This window comes from Carcharodon carcharias, chromosome 2 (genome assembly GCF_017639515.1).
Source record: "Carcharodon carcharias isolate sCarCar2 chromosome 2, sCarCar2.pri, whole genome shotgun sequence".
Lineage (NCBI taxonomy): Eukaryota > Metazoa > Chordata > Chondrichthyes > Lamniformes > Lamnidae > Carcharodon > Carcharodon carcharias.
The window spans coordinates 174,047,325-174,065,932 of NC_054468.1; the positions used below are offsets into that span (position 1 = coordinate 174,047,325).

The 18,608-nt window shown below is 44.1% G+C and overlaps 1 protein-coding gene across 2 annotated transcripts in view; it reads right to left on the reverse strand.

Annotated features, from left to right (window-relative positions):
* Nucleotides 1–18,608, reverse strand: part of LOC121269068 (echinoderm microtubule-associated protein-like 6) — a 738,052-nt gene that overhangs the window by 650,911 nt on the left and 68,533 nt on the right. For both annotated transcript variants that reach the window (XM_041173516.1, XM_041173508.1), the window contains exon 2: nucleotides 644–803. In XM_041173516.1, coding sequence (XP_041029450.1) covers nucleotides 644–803 — 160 coding nt within the window. The remainder of the gene's footprint in view (nucleotides 1–643; nucleotides 804–18,608) is intronic.

Sequence of the window (18,608 nt, forward strand, 5' to 3'; positions counted from 1 at the left end):
GTAAAACGTATTAGCCCTTTTTACTGCCTGAGATGACTTCTAAACAGGGTTCTTCCTTTTTGCTGGACTGGGATATCTTCCCTCTGGGTCATCTTCTTTTCCTCGATTAACTGACTTCCTTCTGGCCATTCAAAAAAATACTGTCAGTTTTAGAATATTTCAAAAAACGTCAGTTATAAAGCATCTTTCATCATAAACTGTCTCCATCATGTGACCATGGTGATGGCTTTCCATTGTCCACACATCAACATTCCGGCCATGAATAGCATATGACACAATTGTAACAAACTGGGGAAATCATGTGCCTTGGCAAGCTATAACAAAAGAAAGTCTCAAGAGAAATGTTTCATAATTTTTCCCACTTGGATATTTTCTATTCACTTGTGTGAACCATATGAATGATTAAGAAAAGATGGCATAATTATCTTGATGTCATTGAGCATTTGCATCAGATCAATAGTTGAATAATGGTACCTGACATTGACCAAGATCTACAGTTGCAACTTTTTAGCTGATTTGCCCCAAATTTATATGCATCGGTAGCTAATCTAAAAGTTAAAGAACAACATTATACTAATAATTACAGAATCCAGGTTACAAATTGCTCACATTTGCTGATTTCTGTTAATTTTTATTTACATACCTGTCCATCAGAATCAAAAGTCAAGCAAGCAACTCCATGCGTATGAATGTCTTTCAGAATAGAAACCATCTGTACATGGTAAGTATCCCAAATACAGATGTAAGGCTCCTTTCCAACTTGACCTGTTGCAACCAGACTTCTTTCTGGATGTAACGCAAGGCTGCAAAGGAATGAAAGAATCAGTTTACATTAACATTTCATTATATTTGAATGTTAATGTTTTTTCTTATAAACCAAGAACTAAAGAAGTATTTTGGCCTAGATTTCCTAAAACAGAAAGTTGTATTGCATTTGCCTCATGAGCAATCTAATTTCTACAATGAAATGGGATTATAACAGTGTATTATTTTTATTGTTAGAAGTGTGAGGTTTTATAAAACAACTATGTTTTGGACTGCCCCTTTAATTTAAAGCAAAATGTAGTAGTGAAGAAGGTCAGGTGATATGTTACGAGATCTACCCAACTGGAAGCCCATGTGGCTTGTTTACCATGGAGACCAGGTTGAGACTTGCTGAGAGTAAGGTACAAAATGTTCACACCTGGAAACAAAGGCAGGAGCTGCTGGGTTGACGCGGACAAACTATCTATGAGTTTTTAAAAGAAGAGACAGAGAGGTCTTTCAGAGACAAAAGGCTTCAGCTGGTGTGATTGGCAGAGAGGAGAAGGCTGCAGGTCCTCTGCGAACTGCCAGGCAGAACAACAGTCTCTGGTCCAAGAGAGCCAACCTAAAGACTCTGGAAGATTTGTTCTGGAAAGGCTGGGTGAAGAAATCACCAGAACAGGCCTTACTGCTGACAATCAGTTCAGAAATTCTCAGAGGACTGAGGGAGAGGATATTCAAGGGTCTTTGGATGTTACAACTCAGCGAAACAGAGAAAAGTGAACTGACTGGAAGCTAGGAGTTACTTTGGACTGTTTCCTATAAAGACTGTAATCCTGTGGAGAGCATATTCTAAAGTGTATACATATGCAGCATGGTGTTATCAGTCATGTTAAGACATTAATGAGGGTTATCTTTTCCGTGGTTTAGAATATTAGTTGCCTACTAGGTATTCTTTAGTTGCTATTGCTTTTAGTTAGTTGTTACAGTAAAAGTCTAAAAATTGAAATCCCATTGCATAATATCTTTAAGTTGTCACTGAGAATTCAAATCTCTTAAAGTTATTGGTCTCTACAACGATTGTAACATATTGCATAACCAACCTAATATCCAGATCATTTTCATTCATCATCCTTAGGTGTAGTGTTCCTTATCTTTAAATAGTTATCCTCCTCATACCCTAGATCTTGTCATTTCACTAGTGACCTAGTTCTTTTGGATGCCTGTGTCTTTTTTTTGTTGTCTGTCCATGTACTGTTTTTCCATGCCATTTTATTCTAAAAAAGTGTTATTCAATAGAGTATCAATTGCTTTTGTTAAAATCTAATTCACCCATTGTTTTTGCAGGGAAACAATAAATATAATTTCAAATATGACTTTAGTCTGGTTTATTTTGCACTGATATTCAAGTTCTGTGATCAAGAGTTAAGGTAAATAACATGCTTTGATCTAGACTATTTATTCCTTACAGTAAAATCCTGAATCATGTCTTTGCGTCATCATTTCTTCAATAAACATGTTCAGTTTTGCAGTCACTATTGTTCATGTGATTTATAATGTACCTTATAGATTTAGAATATAAATTATGGTTTTAAGAATTCAAGTTTTAACTGTAGAAAATGGGGTAAATGCAATGTAAACATGCTGGGAGGTCATTACACTTAAGGTCAGAATAGAAGAAATAAAACTATAAAACAACAGGTGGAGAAACTTAAACGATGCATGACCTAACTGAAAATGGAAACAGGTGACAAACATAGAAAGGAGACTGACCCTCCCAGTTTCTAAGGAAACAAAAGCTGAATCCAGAGTTTGGAAACCAAAACTTCTGGGCAGACTGAAACTAGCTGAGGCTATATAAAGGGACGCAGTGCCATCCAAGCTCAGTTTTTACAGCTTAGAACTGGAGTGTGCAACTTGCAGCTCACTGAGCAAAGTTAGCCAAAGTAAATGACAATTAGACCTTCACTGTAAGCAGAGTAAAAAACAAACTTCATCATCCCATGTCGAAGGCTGAGGTTTAATCTCAGTTTGAATTTTGTGAGGGAACAGAAGATGGAAGATTGTCTGGTTTGGGACTAGTGGAAGAATCTACAGTGGTCCCCAGAGTCTTGTGGCAAGTAAAGTAACCAGCAGGTTAGCTGGGAAACATTGGAAAAGCAACCAGAACAGGGACTGAGGCATCCACAAATTAAGAGATGGTAAATGAAAGTTTTACCTGTGAGAATAGCTGGAGCTGAGGAGAATTAAAGATAACTTCCAGAAGACTGCGGCATATGTATGGTTGTTCCCTATAGAAGTAAATAACTTTAAGATATCGTAACATATGAGAGAATTCTTGGGAGAAGTAAGAAATAAATCTAAGAGCCTGGCATATGTGGATATAAGCTTTGATGTTAACTTAATCATATTTGCTTTATTTAATTTGTTCTATACACAATAAAATTTGCGTTTTGTTAAAAAATAGTGAAAGCTTGTGACGTAGTTCTATTGGGTAAAACGAGAAGTGCTGTCAAATCTCAGACACGCCATCTTGAATTTCTCAAGGTTGTTGCGCAGTTCATAAAACCTCTCAAGCACTTGATTTGGGGGGGTTCAAAAGGGGTTGGAGGAGTTAATGACTCATCTTTTGGGCCAAGTGAAGGGGCACCATATTAATTATTGGTTTGCTCCATGGAGAACCAGGCTCAGCTGTGTTCTGCTCTCAAGGTTCCAATAACCAATAAACCAGCATTGCTCTATTCCAGCAAGAATCCATCAATTTCTGGAGCTGCTATTCATTCTGTGCGATTTGCCATCTGCTGCTGTCACAGGCAGGGTTGAAGGGAGGAAGGCGAATGCCTCCAAGGGGCACAGGTGGCAGGCTGCAGCAAACTCCCTACTCCAAACCTCCAACCTTTCTGGTAAATGGTCAGGGTTGACAAGGGCTTATGTGGTAAGACATTTATGATGCCAAGGCAATTGTCTCTCTGTTGAGTCTAGAGGGTAATGAGGCAAATTGAATACTTTCTGAGGGAAGGTTCTCACACATGGCTCTCATCACCACAGTCAGTGTGCAATGTCTCCATTCACAGTCATGTATGAAGGAGAGGAACACCCATCTGCTGAGGAAAGCTACAATGATGCACATGACCCTACTAGGTCCTTCATTAAGCAGACGATAGGTCTCCTGAAGATGAAGTTCAGATGTTTGGACCGCTCAAGCAGGGCTCTCCAATACTCACCACAGAATGTGTCCAGGGTCACCATTGACTGCTGCACCCTGCACAACCTAGCGCTACAAAGGGGGGTGTCTTGCCTGAGGGAAACATGGAGAAGCAAGATGACTCCTCTGACAAGGGGGACATTGAAGGGGATGGAGCTGATGAGGGCCAGGATGTTGCTGAGCCACATACAGAGGCCATGGAAAGGGTACAATGCAGCAGGCATGGGCATGCTAATTTGATAGCTACCAGATTTCTGGCACAGTAAGCTGCCAACACATTTGTTGCTGGCTTTAAGGCCCAGCACCTTTTTATTTACAGACGTTATTCTTCTCTAGTGTTCCTTGATTTATAAAGCTGAATTGCACTTGTTACCATTGGCCTTACAGGTGGCTTGAGCCTTTGCACGCGCCAAACCATGCCAAAATGCAAAGCCCTGGCGCTAAACGCGTGCATTGGAGCCTCGACAGCATAGGGGGAGGAATCAGAATCACAGAATCAGGAGGTGGTGGAGTAATGACACTGTGGCAAGACTAGTAATTCAGAGACCGAGAGTAATACTCTGGGGTCCCAGGTTGAATTCAATAAAAATCCGGCATTAATATTGTCAGAAAAGTCCATCTGCTCCACTAATGTCCTTAGGGAAGGAAATCTGCCGTCCTCACCTGGTCAGACCTACATATGACTCCAGTCCCACAGCAATGTGGTTGGCTCTTAACTGCCCTCTGAAATGGCTTGGAAGCCACTCAGTTGTATCAAAGGAATCGAAACCAGCCATCAGCCTAGGCACCGGCAACAACAACGGCAAACTTAGCCCTGTTGGCTCTGCAAAGTCCTCCTTACTAACATCAGGGGGCTGTACCAAATTGGGAGAGCTGTCTCACCAACTAGTCAAGATACAGCCTGACCTTGTCATATTCACAGAAATATACCTTACAGATAATGTCCCAGACATAAACATAACCACCCCTGGATATGTCCTACCCACTGGCAGGACAGACCCAACAGAGATGGAGGCACAGTGGTATACAGTCATGAGGGTGTTTCCCTGGGGGTCCTCAACATCAACCTCCATACTCCACAAAGTCTCATGGCATCAGGTTAAACAAGGGCAAGGAAACCTTCTGCTGATTACCACATACCGTGTCTCCTTCAGCTGATGAAACAGTACTCCTCTATTTTGAACATCACTTGGAGGAAGCACTGAGCATGGTAAGGGCGCAGAATGTACTCTGGGTGGAGGACTTCAATGTCCAACACCAAAAGTGGCTTAGTAGGGCCACCACTGACCGAGCTGGATGAGTCCTAAAGGACATAGCTGCTAGGCTCGGTCTGTGGCAGGTGCTGAGGGAGCCAACAGGAGGGAAAAACACACTTGACCTCATCATCACCATCTGCCTGCTGCAGATGCGTCTGTCCATGACAGTGTTGGTAAGAGTGACCACCACACAGTCCTTGTGAAGACAAAGTCCCATCTTCACAATGAGGATACCCTCCATCATGTTGTGTGGCACTGCCACAATGCCGAATGGGAGAGCAACTCAAGACTGGGCATCCATGAGGCGCTGCACCATCAGCAGCAACAGAATTGTACTCAACCACAATTTGTAACTTCATGGCCTGGCATATCCCCACTCTACCGTTACCACCAAGCCAGGGGCATGCCGGGAGCAGCACCAGGCATAGCTAAAAATGAGGTGTCAACTTGGTGAATCTATAACACAGGACTACCTGCATGCCAAACAGCAGAAGCAGCAAGTGATAGACAGAGCTAAGCGATTCCATAACCAATGGATCAGATCTAAGTTCTGCAGTCCTGCCATATCCGTTGTGAACAGTGGTGGATGATTAAGCAGCTGGAGGGGGGGAGGCTCCACAAATATCCCCATCTTTGATGATGGGGGAGCCCATCACATCAGTGCAAAAGATAAGGCCGAAGCATTTGCAAAATCTTCATCCACAAGTGCCGAGTGGATGATCCATCTCGGCCTCCTCCAGAGGTCCCCAGCATCACAGATGCCAGTCTTCAGCCAATTCAATTCACTCCACATGATGTCAAGAAATGGCTGAAAGTATGGATATTGCAAAGGCTATGAGCCTTAACAATATTCCAACAATAATACTGAAGATTTGTGCTCCAGGACTTGCCGCACTCCTAGCCAAGCTGTGGCAGCACAGCTACAACTCTGACATCTACCCGGCAATGTGGAAAATTGTCCAGGTATGCAGGGAAAATCCAACCCAGCCAATTACCACCCCATCAGTCTACTCTCGACCATTAGTAAATTGATGGCAAGTGCTATCAAGCGGCACTTGCTTCGCAATAACCTGCCAGGGCCATTCAGCTCCTGACCTAATTACAGTCTCATTTTAAGCATGGACAAAAGAGCTGAACTCCAAAGGTGAGATGAGTGACTGTCCTTGACATCAAGGCAGCATTTGACTGAGTGTGGCATCAAGGAGCCCTTGCAAAACTGGGATCAATGGGAATCAGTGGGAAAACTTTCTGCTGGTTGAAGTCATACCTAGCACAAAAGAAGACAGTTGTGGCTGTTGGAGATCAGTCAGCCACTGGGAGGCAGTGGCATAGTGGTATTGTCACTGAACTGATAATCCAGAGAGATAATCTGGGTACCCGGGTTCAAATCCCACCACGACAGATTGTGGAATTTGAATTCAATAAATAGCAGAAATTAAAAGTCTAATGATGACCATGAAACTGTTGATTGTCATAAAAACCCATCTGGTTCACTAATGTCCTTTAGAGAAGGAAATCTGCCATCCTTACCTGGTCTGGCCTACATGTGACTCCAGACCCACAGCAATGTGTTTGACTCTTTAAACAAAAAAATAGGATGGGCATTAAATGCTGGCCTAATGATGCCCACATCCCAAGAACAAATAAAACAAATCTCAGTTCCAGGTCATTGTTGCAGGAGCCCCTCAGGGGTAGTGACCTAGGCCAGCCATCTTCAGCTGCTTCAATGACCTTCCTCCAATCTTAGGTCAGAAGCCTTCTATCATAAGGTCAGAAGTGGGGACATTCATTGATGAGTGCACAATATTCAGCACCATTCATGACTCCTCAGACACTGAAGCAGTCCATGGCCAAATGCAGCAAGACCTGAAAAATATCCAGACTTGGTCAAGTATCAAGTAACATTCATGCCACACAAGTATCAAGCAATGCTCATATCAAGCAAGAGAGAATCCTTTGTCATTCAATGGCATTACCATTGCTGAATTCCCCCACTATCAAGATCCTGGGGGCTACCATTGGCCAGAAACTGAACTGGACTAGCTATATAAATACTGTGGCTACAACAGCAGGTCAGAGGCTAGGAATCCTGCCATGAGTAACTCATCTCCTGACCCCCCAAAGCCTGTCCACGTTCTACAAGGCACAAGTCAGGAGTGTGACGGAATACTCTCCACTTGCCTGGATGAGTGCAGCTCCAACAACACTCAAGAAGCTTGACACCTCCCAGGGCAAAACAGCCCTCATTCACACCTTCCACCACTGACACACAGTGGCAGCAAGATGCACTGCAGCCACGCACCAAGCCTCCTTAGACAGCACCTTCCAAACCCATGACTGCTCCCTTCTAGGGCAGCAGACACATGGGAACAGCACCACCTAGAAGTTCCCCTCCAAGCCACTGACCATCCTGACTTGAAAATGTATTGCCATTCCTTCACTGTCGCTGGGTCAAAATCCTGGAACTCCCTCCCTAACAGCACTGTGACTGCACCTACATCACATGGACTGCAGCAGTTCAAGAAGGCAGCTCCCCACCACCTTCTCAAGGGCAATTAGGAATGGGCAACACAAGTTGGCCCAGCCAGCGACACCCATATCCCATAAATGAATATTTTTAAAAATTCTCCTGTGACCTCAGGCACCGGTAAGTAGAATAGTGATTTCACCCATGCACTCACAAAGTCCATGTGCATGGCAGCTTGGAAGCAATATCAAATCTAAAGTCATCAGGGATGCACTCATGTAACCCTGACACCTGCTCCTTGCTCCCAAAGGGGGGCCAAGCTGGCAGAGAGCTATTTTGGGCAGAACCAGATAGATGAGTCCACAGGGTGGAGCAGCACGTGAACACCATTTGAAGTCCCTCGTAATCGCTGCTCCGTGCAGGTTGATGAGGGATGATAGCATTCCTGCCCCCCTCACCCCCGATCATCCTTGCATTTCATAAACCCATATCCCTTGAAATCTTTATCATTTGGATAATTTTCAAGGAAACATTGTAGTCCACTCATGGAGTGCCTCACCTGCACTATGTGTTGCTGATGTGCAATTACTCCAGACCCTCCAATCACAGAGACTCTTACAGAGTCCTAGATGGCCTTAGCTGTAGTGCGAGACCGTGATGCATCACAGTGGACACCCCACCCAAGGCAAACTTCTTTTATACATGGGCCTGTTAAGAGCTGCTGATGCTTCACATGGATAGCTTCACAGTCCTTGTCACGGTCCAACCCACAGGCCCATTTTACTCTCTCTCTCCTCATTCACTGAAACCCCGGTCCTTCAATGATGCCCAATGCACTTTGATTGTTAAACCTTTAGGCGAGGTCTACTGACACCCTTGAAACAAGCAGGCAACACAATTCTCTATGTGAAGTCTGACAAAGGCTTTAGCCAAATGCACACACACCTCTTAAATCCTACACTCAAATCCCTCTTGCAGTTGAGGCTAATGTGCTCATTGCTTCCTTAATTGCTGCCTTTACCTGCTGTCAACTCAAAATGACAAATCACCAAGAAAGGCTATTCATGATCCAACGCGCCCACCACAGTTTCCTCCAGACGTGTAGGGCAGCCTCTCTGTTGCCTACTGTTAAGAAGACAGTGTAGAGCTTCAGTCTCTCAACCCTGAAAATGCATCTACAGTGTTCCTTGCCACTCACATAGCAGATTTAACTCCTCTCAAGTATTCATGGCATCCACCCACATCTGACATCAGGGCAACAGCAGCAGGATATACAATGACCTCGATGAATACATTTTCAGAGGTCAGAGCATGGTGAGCTGCAAGAAATGGCTTGCAAGGGGAGCGGCCAGGCAGCACAATCACAATTGATAGCCAGTGTTTAATCATACACATGTGGGATTATTGAGTAATCACTATATTGATAAAGTAGGAGAGCTGAATCTATAGGAATTCCTGATCTGACACAGATAGGGGCCCACATTCCAAAGAACTTCAATGGCCATGACCATTGAGGTAACTAGCAGCAAGATGGAATCCAGGAGACTTCCAAACAGTGAAAGTGAACATATATTTCTAAGTGCCCAAGCTATATACAATGAGTCTATACCCCGCCATCCGTGTGCATTTCAATACTTCTTAATTTTTCTTATCCTACCGCTACGTCTAGGTGCAGGCCCCACATTTGGAACTGAGGTGGAGGCGGCCTGCTGACTGCTGTGCCCTTTTGACTGTGATGAGTTTGGTGGGTGTCCTCTGGTGGCGTGAGGCCTAGAGGGCCCCAGGCTGCTAAGGGTCTCCTGTTCAGACACAGGTGCACTCTCCTCAGCCTGACCTGCTGGAGGCAAGGGCATCACTGGCAATGGGGAGGTGGAGCAGCAAGGCACCTTGGGAGCATCCTGGGATGAAGCCCCCGGAGTTCCTGGCTGGCACTCATCCTACCTGTGGGTGCCCAATGGCACCTCCCTGACTCCTTGAGGAGGAGGCACGTGGAGGGAGGTTGAAGTGCCCCATCCCCCTCACTGCAGCACTGCTCCAATGTCTATTGCAATGGAGTGCAGGCCCAAGTGCATATCCGGCAGGAACTGTGCTTTCTGCTCAACCTGGGTCCCAAGGCGGCCATGACCCTTTCCATAGAGGCAGCCAAGCACTCACATGCTGGAGTCACAACAGCAGACAGAACATGGACAGACTCCTCCAGCCTTTGGTCCAGTCTGCACAAGGCTCCTGGCAACACTGTGATGCTTCCCTGCCTATCTCTGCATCTCCAACAGGTCTCTTAGGGCCAAGTCCAAAGGCTCGCCACCTGCTTGGGGTTCAGCATGGGCTGGATCTCCACCAGTCCTCCGAGTGTCAGTGACCTCGGCTGTCACTGCCTCCGCCAGCTATGGACCCATGTCAGTGATGTGCTGTCCAGATTGTGACCCTGAGCCTGCTCTAGAACTTGGACCCACTAAGGTGAGTTTATCTGCACTGATGGAGGGTGCAAGTGAACCCCGTGATGGTGCATCCTCTGAGGATTCTGGGGCATCCGCTGAGGATTCTGAGGCATCCTCCTCAGAGGTGGGTTTGGGACTAGGGTGATGTCTGGTCCGGGTTGCAGTCCTCCCCAATTTCTTGTTGGTACCGGGAATGAGAAAAGAAAGATTTAGTTGCTGGCTAAGCATCAAAAACGTCTCTCAGTTAGCGGATGCATTCGAAAATTGCAAACTGGAGACGCCCTCACTGGCTTCCTTAAAAGCTATTTGTCCTGCCACTGATATGAGATTGAGAGCAGAAAGTGGCTGGTATACATTCAGTGATAATGCTCCAACTGCTGGTCATCCTTAAGCATTTGAATCCTTAGAGTGCCTGATGCCCTTATGAAAGTGTCAGTTTGCAGCGAGTAGATAGTTTATTTACCCTGGCAGAGCACATCAGGTCATTCATCTTCTTCCTATACTGCTGGCCAGTTCTTTTGTGGGCCCAAGCTGCCATGGTCAGACAGGATAGCCTCCTGCTGCCATCCCTGGGACAGCACCTCTTGCCTTTGCTGGGCAGCCTGGAGGAGAGTCTCCAGGAAGGCATCAGGCTGCTGTCTTCTTCTGGACATTTTGTTCAACACAGAACCGGATCTCCTGGCCTGCAATGAGTGAATGGCTGTCCAGGTGCCCTTTAAATATATCACCTAGACTTTCAGCCCCATGAGGTAATGGCGGGAACGGCGACTTTCTGCCCGCTCCCACCATAAGATTCGTGTTCCACACAGATGAATAAGTAATGAGCTGAACAGTGTAAGATCACACGTTTCAGGCGTCGCACCCTCCAATCACACCCACCTCACGCCCGCCACTGAACTTAGACTTCAGAGTAGAAGATTCCACCCTGCAACATAGCTGGCAAGGTTGGCATTTATTGCCCATCCTTAAATCAGTAGTTTACTTCAGAGCAGTTGAGTTAATCATGTCGGTGTGAGACTGTCATCACACGTAAGCCAAACGGAGGAAGGATGTTCAAGTACTAGTTGGTTTTTACAACAATCTGATCGCTTCATGGTCATCTTACTGATATCAGGTTTTTATTTTCCTATTTTTCAAAAAAAAACTGAATTCAAATTCTCAAACTGTCATTGTGAGATTTGAATTATCTTCGCTAGATTATTAGTCCAGGCCTCTTGATTACTAATCCAATAACATAACCAATAGACTGAAGGATATTTACTGTAAGTTTACTGGAGCAGAGTGTAATCCAGATATATACTAAACCCACAACAATCAGTATAGTATGTATTTTTTTCTCTTTCTCTCATGGTGTCTTACACACACACCACTCTGTTTCATAAAACACGCAACTGAATTTTACTTGAATAAAACTTTTAGAATTTGTCCTTTTATTTGTTCAAATAAATTTGAACAACAAACAAAAAGATGCATTTATGATAGTTAAATCAGCTGTTTTTTCCTACTGCTCCAAGGAAAGAAAGATGATGGAAATATATTTAAGGATTTAAAAAAACAGACTTCATCATTTTTATTCATAAGCAAAAGTATATTTTCGATGAATAATAGTTCATTTTAAAATTATCTGTGAACAAAAGGAAACACAGATCATAGAATCGCACAAAACTGATGGAAGCCTTTTGGCCCATTATGCCTGCATTGGATCTTTAAAAGAGCTATTCCATGCCCTTCCCCTCCATAACCTTGTGAATTTCTTCTTTTTAAATAAATATTCAATTTCCTTTGACAAAGGTACTACTGAATCTGCTTCCACTACCCTATGAGGCAGTGGATGCCAGATAATAACAATTCAATACATTAAAAAAAATCTCATTACCCTCATGCTCTTTTGCTAACTAACTAAGATCTGTGTCCGCTGGTTACTGACACTCTTACTGGTAAAAACAATTTCTCCACTCAATCAAAACCCCTCTTCATTATTGAATATTCTATTAAATCTCTCTTTAGCATTTTCTGCTCTAAAGATACAGTCACAGCTTCTTCAGTCTGTCCACATAACCAAAGTCCCTCAACCCTGGTACTATTCTGGTAAATCTTCTCAGCACCCTTTCCGAGCCACTGACATTCTTTAAAATGTGGCACCCAAAATTTGACACAATACTCAAGCTGAAGCCTAATTACCATAACTTATTTTTATTTGTACTTTATGCCTCTATTTATAAAGCCCTGGGTGCTGCATGCTTTTTTTTATTAAGTCTTACCTACTTGCCCTGCCACCTGCGAAGGTTTGTGTGTGCAAACTGTTTCACTGTTCGTGCGCTACTTAAAATCGTACCGTTTAATTTATGCTGCTGCTCTTCATTTTTCCTTCCACAAAACACATTCCAGCAATAAATTTAAGTTGACTTGTCTGCATGTTTTGCCAGTCTATTTATCCACCACACCATTTCTACATTTCCAAACTTTGGGACATCTAAAAACTTTGAAATTATGCCACCTTCCTGAAGTCTAGGTCATCAATGCATATCAAAAAGAGCAGTGGTCTGAATACCATACTCTGTGGGACACCACTGTATTCTTCTCTCCAGTATGATATTCAACAACACACCACTACACTTTGCTTTCAGCTTCTTAGCCAATTGGGTATCACACCACAACTTCTCTTTTAATCCCATGGGCCTCATCGTATAATAAGTTCACTTCAGAAAGAAAGAAAACAGAAAGGTCAATTAGATTTTTTAAAATAATGATCAATCAGCCTCTCATTGATTTGAACCAAACACAGAAAATAACTTACTAAAGCAAAATGCTGCAGATGCTGGAAATCTGAAATAAAAACAAAAATGCTGAAAATACTCAGCAGGTCCTGCAACATCTGTGGAGAGAGACACAGAACATATCTTCTCATTGACTTCAGCAGTTTCATTTAATAAAGTATATTGAAAGAAGTCAAAAACTTCTAATTGACCTTAGAAATTCACAACAGCGATCAGCATGTAATTGATTTCAAGGATCCAAAGGATGCCTTGTAGCATTAAAGGCAGCAGCTTACATTGTGTTGTAAAATAGTATATCCCCGGAACATCATGACAAGCAAAGCAATGCAAGAGATTGTCTGGTATATCATAAACAAAGGACTTAAAAAGTTACATTGCTGCATATCTAACAGTGATGCTAAGATAAAGGAATTGTATCAGTCAGATTTTATTCACTTTATTCAATTATTTGAACAGTCAAAAATTGAAAACTGATCAAAAAGCTGCAAGATGTCTAGAGTGAATGCAAAGAATTTTAGTAGATAATGGTCGGATGAATTATCTAATGTGCAAGCAAAATATAATGACAAACTCAATGCAAGCAATGAGATGCAGAGTATAGCTTCATAATGCATTTGCAACAGATGGATATTTAACTAGAAAACAATTCTTTCATTCTTTTTTCTAAAGCATTAATTTTGCAACTGCAGATAATCTGAACTGTAAACAGCTGCCATGGCTCTGGTTTTCCTAATCCTTCTATGGTAATACATAACAGTATTCATTTTCGAGTTACTGTTTCAAGCACAACACAAAATATAGCTACAACAGCAATGCAAAATAAAACATTTTAGGAATTTTAAGTGTTTTCTGACAATATCAACTTAGAAGATAAGGTAAAATCACAGATCAAGCATGCCAGTCCTCATAGCCACGTTGTAGACATTGCCAAATGACAACATAGAGCTAGCTTACAACCCTTTCTTTATACTAAAGTTCAAAAATGTGTAATTAAGTCTCATGTCCAGCGTGCATTGCCATACCACATAGTTTGAAAGCATCTCCTGGATACAGCCTAGTCTCAAAGGTGTTTAATTGTCACACTTGAGAATGCCATACTTCAAGGTATGGCCAGAAGGCCCATCTTGGTTCTCTGAGACGTCAGCCCAGTTGGATAAAATGCTGCTAGGCCCTCGAGCCCTCATCCCACCACCCATCACCCATTCTCCATCATACCCCCATTCCATCTCCATGCACCCACCTATGCCACCTCCATATCCTCTTGTCACCCCCTTTCCACTCACTAAGTACCTGCTATGGGCAGACCTCAGGAGCCATGTGGAGATGAAAAAACTAAATCTAAGAGAGTTCTCACTCATACACACTTGATGCGAAAAAAAACTCTGTCATGAAACCCATTCAAACATTTTAAACCCACTTGAGTGGTCAATTTGTAAAAACAAGCTTCAGGGACAGCTAATCCTTTAATAGCCTCTTAAAGTGTCAAGCAAAATGTGAACCCCATTCTCCTGCTGAGATAAATGATTTTTAAGCTTTTGAAACTTAGCCAAGCATTCTGTAATATCAGTCCTTGAGGAATGTCAACAATGAAGCCCATGTTGGCAAATGCAAAAAATGTCTACTTTTAGGTGCGGTTCCATGATTGGGCAACATTTGCTAAACAATCCTAAGTGCGCAAGTAACTATACAAACAACCAATTTAAGATAAAAACAGAATTACCTGGAAAAACTCAGCAGGTCTGGCAGCATCGGCGGAGAAGAAAAGAGTTGACGTTTTGAGTCCTCAAACGTCAACTCTTTTCTTCTCCGCCGATGCTGCCAGACCTGCTGAGTTTTTCCAGGTAATTCTGTTTTTGTTTTGGATTTCCAGCATCCGCAGTTTTTTTTGTTTTTAAACCAATTTAAGATACTCAGTCAAGCTCCCAATGTGTCTTATTTATACTTGCTACAAGTGACATACAGGGGCCCACTCTCAGCAAACAAAAGGAATATATTCAAATTTTGTGCCATTTTTCCTGAATTACCCAGAAGCAAGGGGAGCCTATAGTTCCCGGTTGTTTTCTCCATGGCAATGGCTCAGCCAATCAAAATCATCTTGGAAATCAATCTGCCCTTTTCTCCTGAGGTATAAATTATTGTGGTTGCTTGAAAATTAGTATTCTTGCATTTGTCCTGATGAGTACAAGATGAAAAGCTTTGGCAACGGATGAAACAATGAATTTTCAGCAACAATGAATTCTATTCAAACTGCAGAAACAGATGGCTAATGGTTTTCTCTAAGCTACACCAATGATTGGCTTGCCAATCAATTCACTCCAGCAGTGGATGTCTTCTTTTTTATTCCAAATGAAAGCTCCAGCCTGTTTCTTTTTCATTTGTTAAAGGGTTGGGGATTTAAATAACTTCAAATCATGACAATGTAACAAACTGTATCACCCCTTCAAAAGCATATAGATTTCTTCCATAAATTCGTGACTCCCACACCAGGGGTTAAAGCCTTTGCAACAGTGAAAATTGGGTCTGTTTGAATTCAGCACGAATTTCAAATGGCCCTGTTAAGTTTGGATTTTCCTCCCTTCCCTCTGCCAGCAAAATAGGATCTTCCAGGAATGGGGGTGAGATTTCCACATCAGAGACCCGCCACCATTTTTAAAAGCCTCCTGAGTTGACCTGATTTTGCAGAAGTCCAGCTCTAAGTTGGCAGCAAACAAGAAACATGTGCCAGAAACTGATTCACAACTGGTTAATGGTGGTGTACAGCAGGGCAGGTAGTCTTTCTGGTGGATTTGACATTAATAGGAACTGCTTTTCTTGAATAGAGATCTTCTTTGGACCATGGGAATGGAGGCTGCACTGGTGCATTGAGTTCAGGTAGCAGCTGTCCAAGGACGTCAGGGCATGGCTATCCGTGGAAAGGAGCATGGGAACTCTCTAGGGAGGTCAAGGAATGGTCTTCTGTGGGAGAGAAGTCAACATGGCAGGCCCAGGAGGGTTCTTGGGGACAGAGGGAGCTGGACAACATGGGGGAGGTCAATCTCTACCAAAGGCAACTCAAGAATGATAGAGGGGGGATCAAGAGTGATTGAGGCCAGGTCAATTGTAAGGTTGGGGGAGTCAAGGGTAACGAGGGTAGATCAAACGTGATAGATGGTGGGGGGTCGAGGATGACAACTGGTATGTCGAGGATGGCAGGTCCAGGGTGCTGGGGCACAGCTCTAGATTGACAGACAGTTGATCAAGGGGGATAGTGTTTCAAGTGTCACTGAATGCAGGACAAGGGTGACTGCAGGGTGATGGAGTGAAAGTCAAAGGTGACTGAGGGAGGTTGCAGGGTGATGGCTTGCAACTTCAGGGTCAGGGTAGGAATGTCCAGCGACATAGCTATGACAGCAGGAAGCTGGACGTCAGGTCAAGAAGGGAGTGGGTTACAGTGGGATGGATGGAGACCAGGGCGTGGTTGATGCACAGCAGTGAACTCCCCAGTTGTCCACAGTCCTCAAGTCAGGAAGGATCAAATAAACTGTGCTGACTATATCCTTGCCTGCCTTCTGTCCACAGTTCATTATAGGCAGATAGGATAGAGCTCCTGCACCCAGTGCTTTTTCATGCTGTGGTGGAAGAGGGGAGGAACTGGCATAGGATGGTCCAGGGCCAGCAACAACCAGAAGGACAAAGGATGGCAGCAGAGGGTCAGGCAGCTCAGGATGCTGGCAGTCAGGGGCCTGTGTGACGCCAAGGAATAGCAAGTAACCAGATATACCGCATGTGGAGGAAATACCTACAAATGTCAGAGAGGTGATGCCAAAGACAGCTGAGGCCATCACAGCAGTCAGTCACTGACCTATGTCAGCACTGCAGGTCCCGCAGGATGACCTAAGGCCATGTGTAATGGGTGGCAATCTTAGGCCAACAGCCTTAAAATTCATGGCCTTGAATTTCTATGCCATCAGGTCCAAGGGAGGCATGTGGCATTTCCCAGTCAGCCACATACAGATGCAGAAGGATGTTAACAAATGCCATGTTCAAAAGGGCTGACAATTTTGTGCGATTCACGGACCCTGAAAGCCAAGTAGCGAGAGCCGTTGAATTTGGCTCTACAGCTGGATTTTGCAAAGTGAAAGGGGCAACTCATGCACACGTGGTGCTGAGACCTCCCTTGGAACAGCCATCATCATTCATAAACCGAAAGGGGTTTCATCCCATCAATGTGCTGGTTTGAGACCACCAAAAACAAATCCTGCAGATGTGTACTCACTGCACAAGGAGCTCTCAAGACTCCTACATTCTCAGTCACTCTCAGATGTCACAACTGTTTGCTCCCCTTGCACAACTGCAGGTTTAGCTCCTCAGTGACAGGGTCTATCCTCAGAAGAGCTGGCTCATGACACTTGCGCAGAATCCACAAAGTCCAGCAGAGGAAAGTTACAATGTCTCTCATGCCTTAACAAAGGAGACAACAGAACAGGCCATTGGACTGCTGAAGATGAGATTCTACTATCTGGGTCGCTCAGATGGAGCACTGCAGTATGCACCACAGGGAATTTCACAGATTATTGTGGTCTGCTGCGCCCTACACAACATAATGAAGCAAAGAGGGAGGAATTACAGACGAGGAGGTGGCAGGCATGCCTGTGATATGTTCACCAGGTTGTGACCTCGAGCCTAATCATGAACACATTCTCCTCCCCTATCCCCCACCCGTGGTGACTGTCTAAGCACTGGTGGAGGTTCTGGGAGAATGATGTGACGGTGCATCCTCCCTGAGTGTTCTGTGTCATCATCCTTAGAGATGGCATTCTAGCTGGCTGCAGACTTAATGCGGTGTCTTTTGACTACGAGGACCTCTGGTGGAGAATACAAAGAACTAGCTTGAGGTTATGTACAATCCCTTTTCGAAATGCAGTGTCATGCATGTCTCCTGTACGCCCAGTTCTCGACACCAGGTTGGAAAACATCCTCACTCTGCTGTGCTGACATGCCGGCCTTGCCATCTGCAACTGACCGTTTGCCTATTCCCTAGCCAGTTTGACCACCTTCTCCTTTCAAGGGTCAACATGTGGATGTCAGGGACATCACCACCATTCTTTGAATACGCCTTGACATTACGCGCACTTTGGTTGGTGGATTCAGACATAGGGATTGAGTGTCATCTCAATGGACAGAAAACTCCATTAAGAGCTTGCAGGCCTATTAGAGCTACCATCATGATCTTAGTAAGTGACTGGTACAACTTTTATAGCATGAAATGGATCCCACAAATTCAGTCCCCACGTTCCAACTTGTGCTGAGGCCTGGGACACAACTCCTGCCTGGTGTACACATGCACACTTATATTGCTTGATGCCATCCTGAGCACCACTGTGCAGTGACAACACTATGCCACTTACCCACGTAGAGTACTGGAATTCACTGACCCTTATGTAGCATTGGACTGAGTTTTGCTTGCGGACCCCATGGCTGTTAATCTATCTTGCAATCTTCATCCACGCCACCTTGAGAAACCAGGAGGGTCTCCAGCTGCCGTCACTGGGAAATGGTTCCTGCTGTCATTCCTGAAAAGCCTGGAGAACCTTCAGGGAAGCACTGCTAAGCCATAAGGCCATCCACAGGGGAGAGTGGGGGGCACAGGACACGTGGGGGACAGCGGGAGAGAACCATGAAGAGACAACTAGATAGAGGGAGAGAGCTAGCGAGGGAGAGAGCTAGATAGAGAGCTAAATG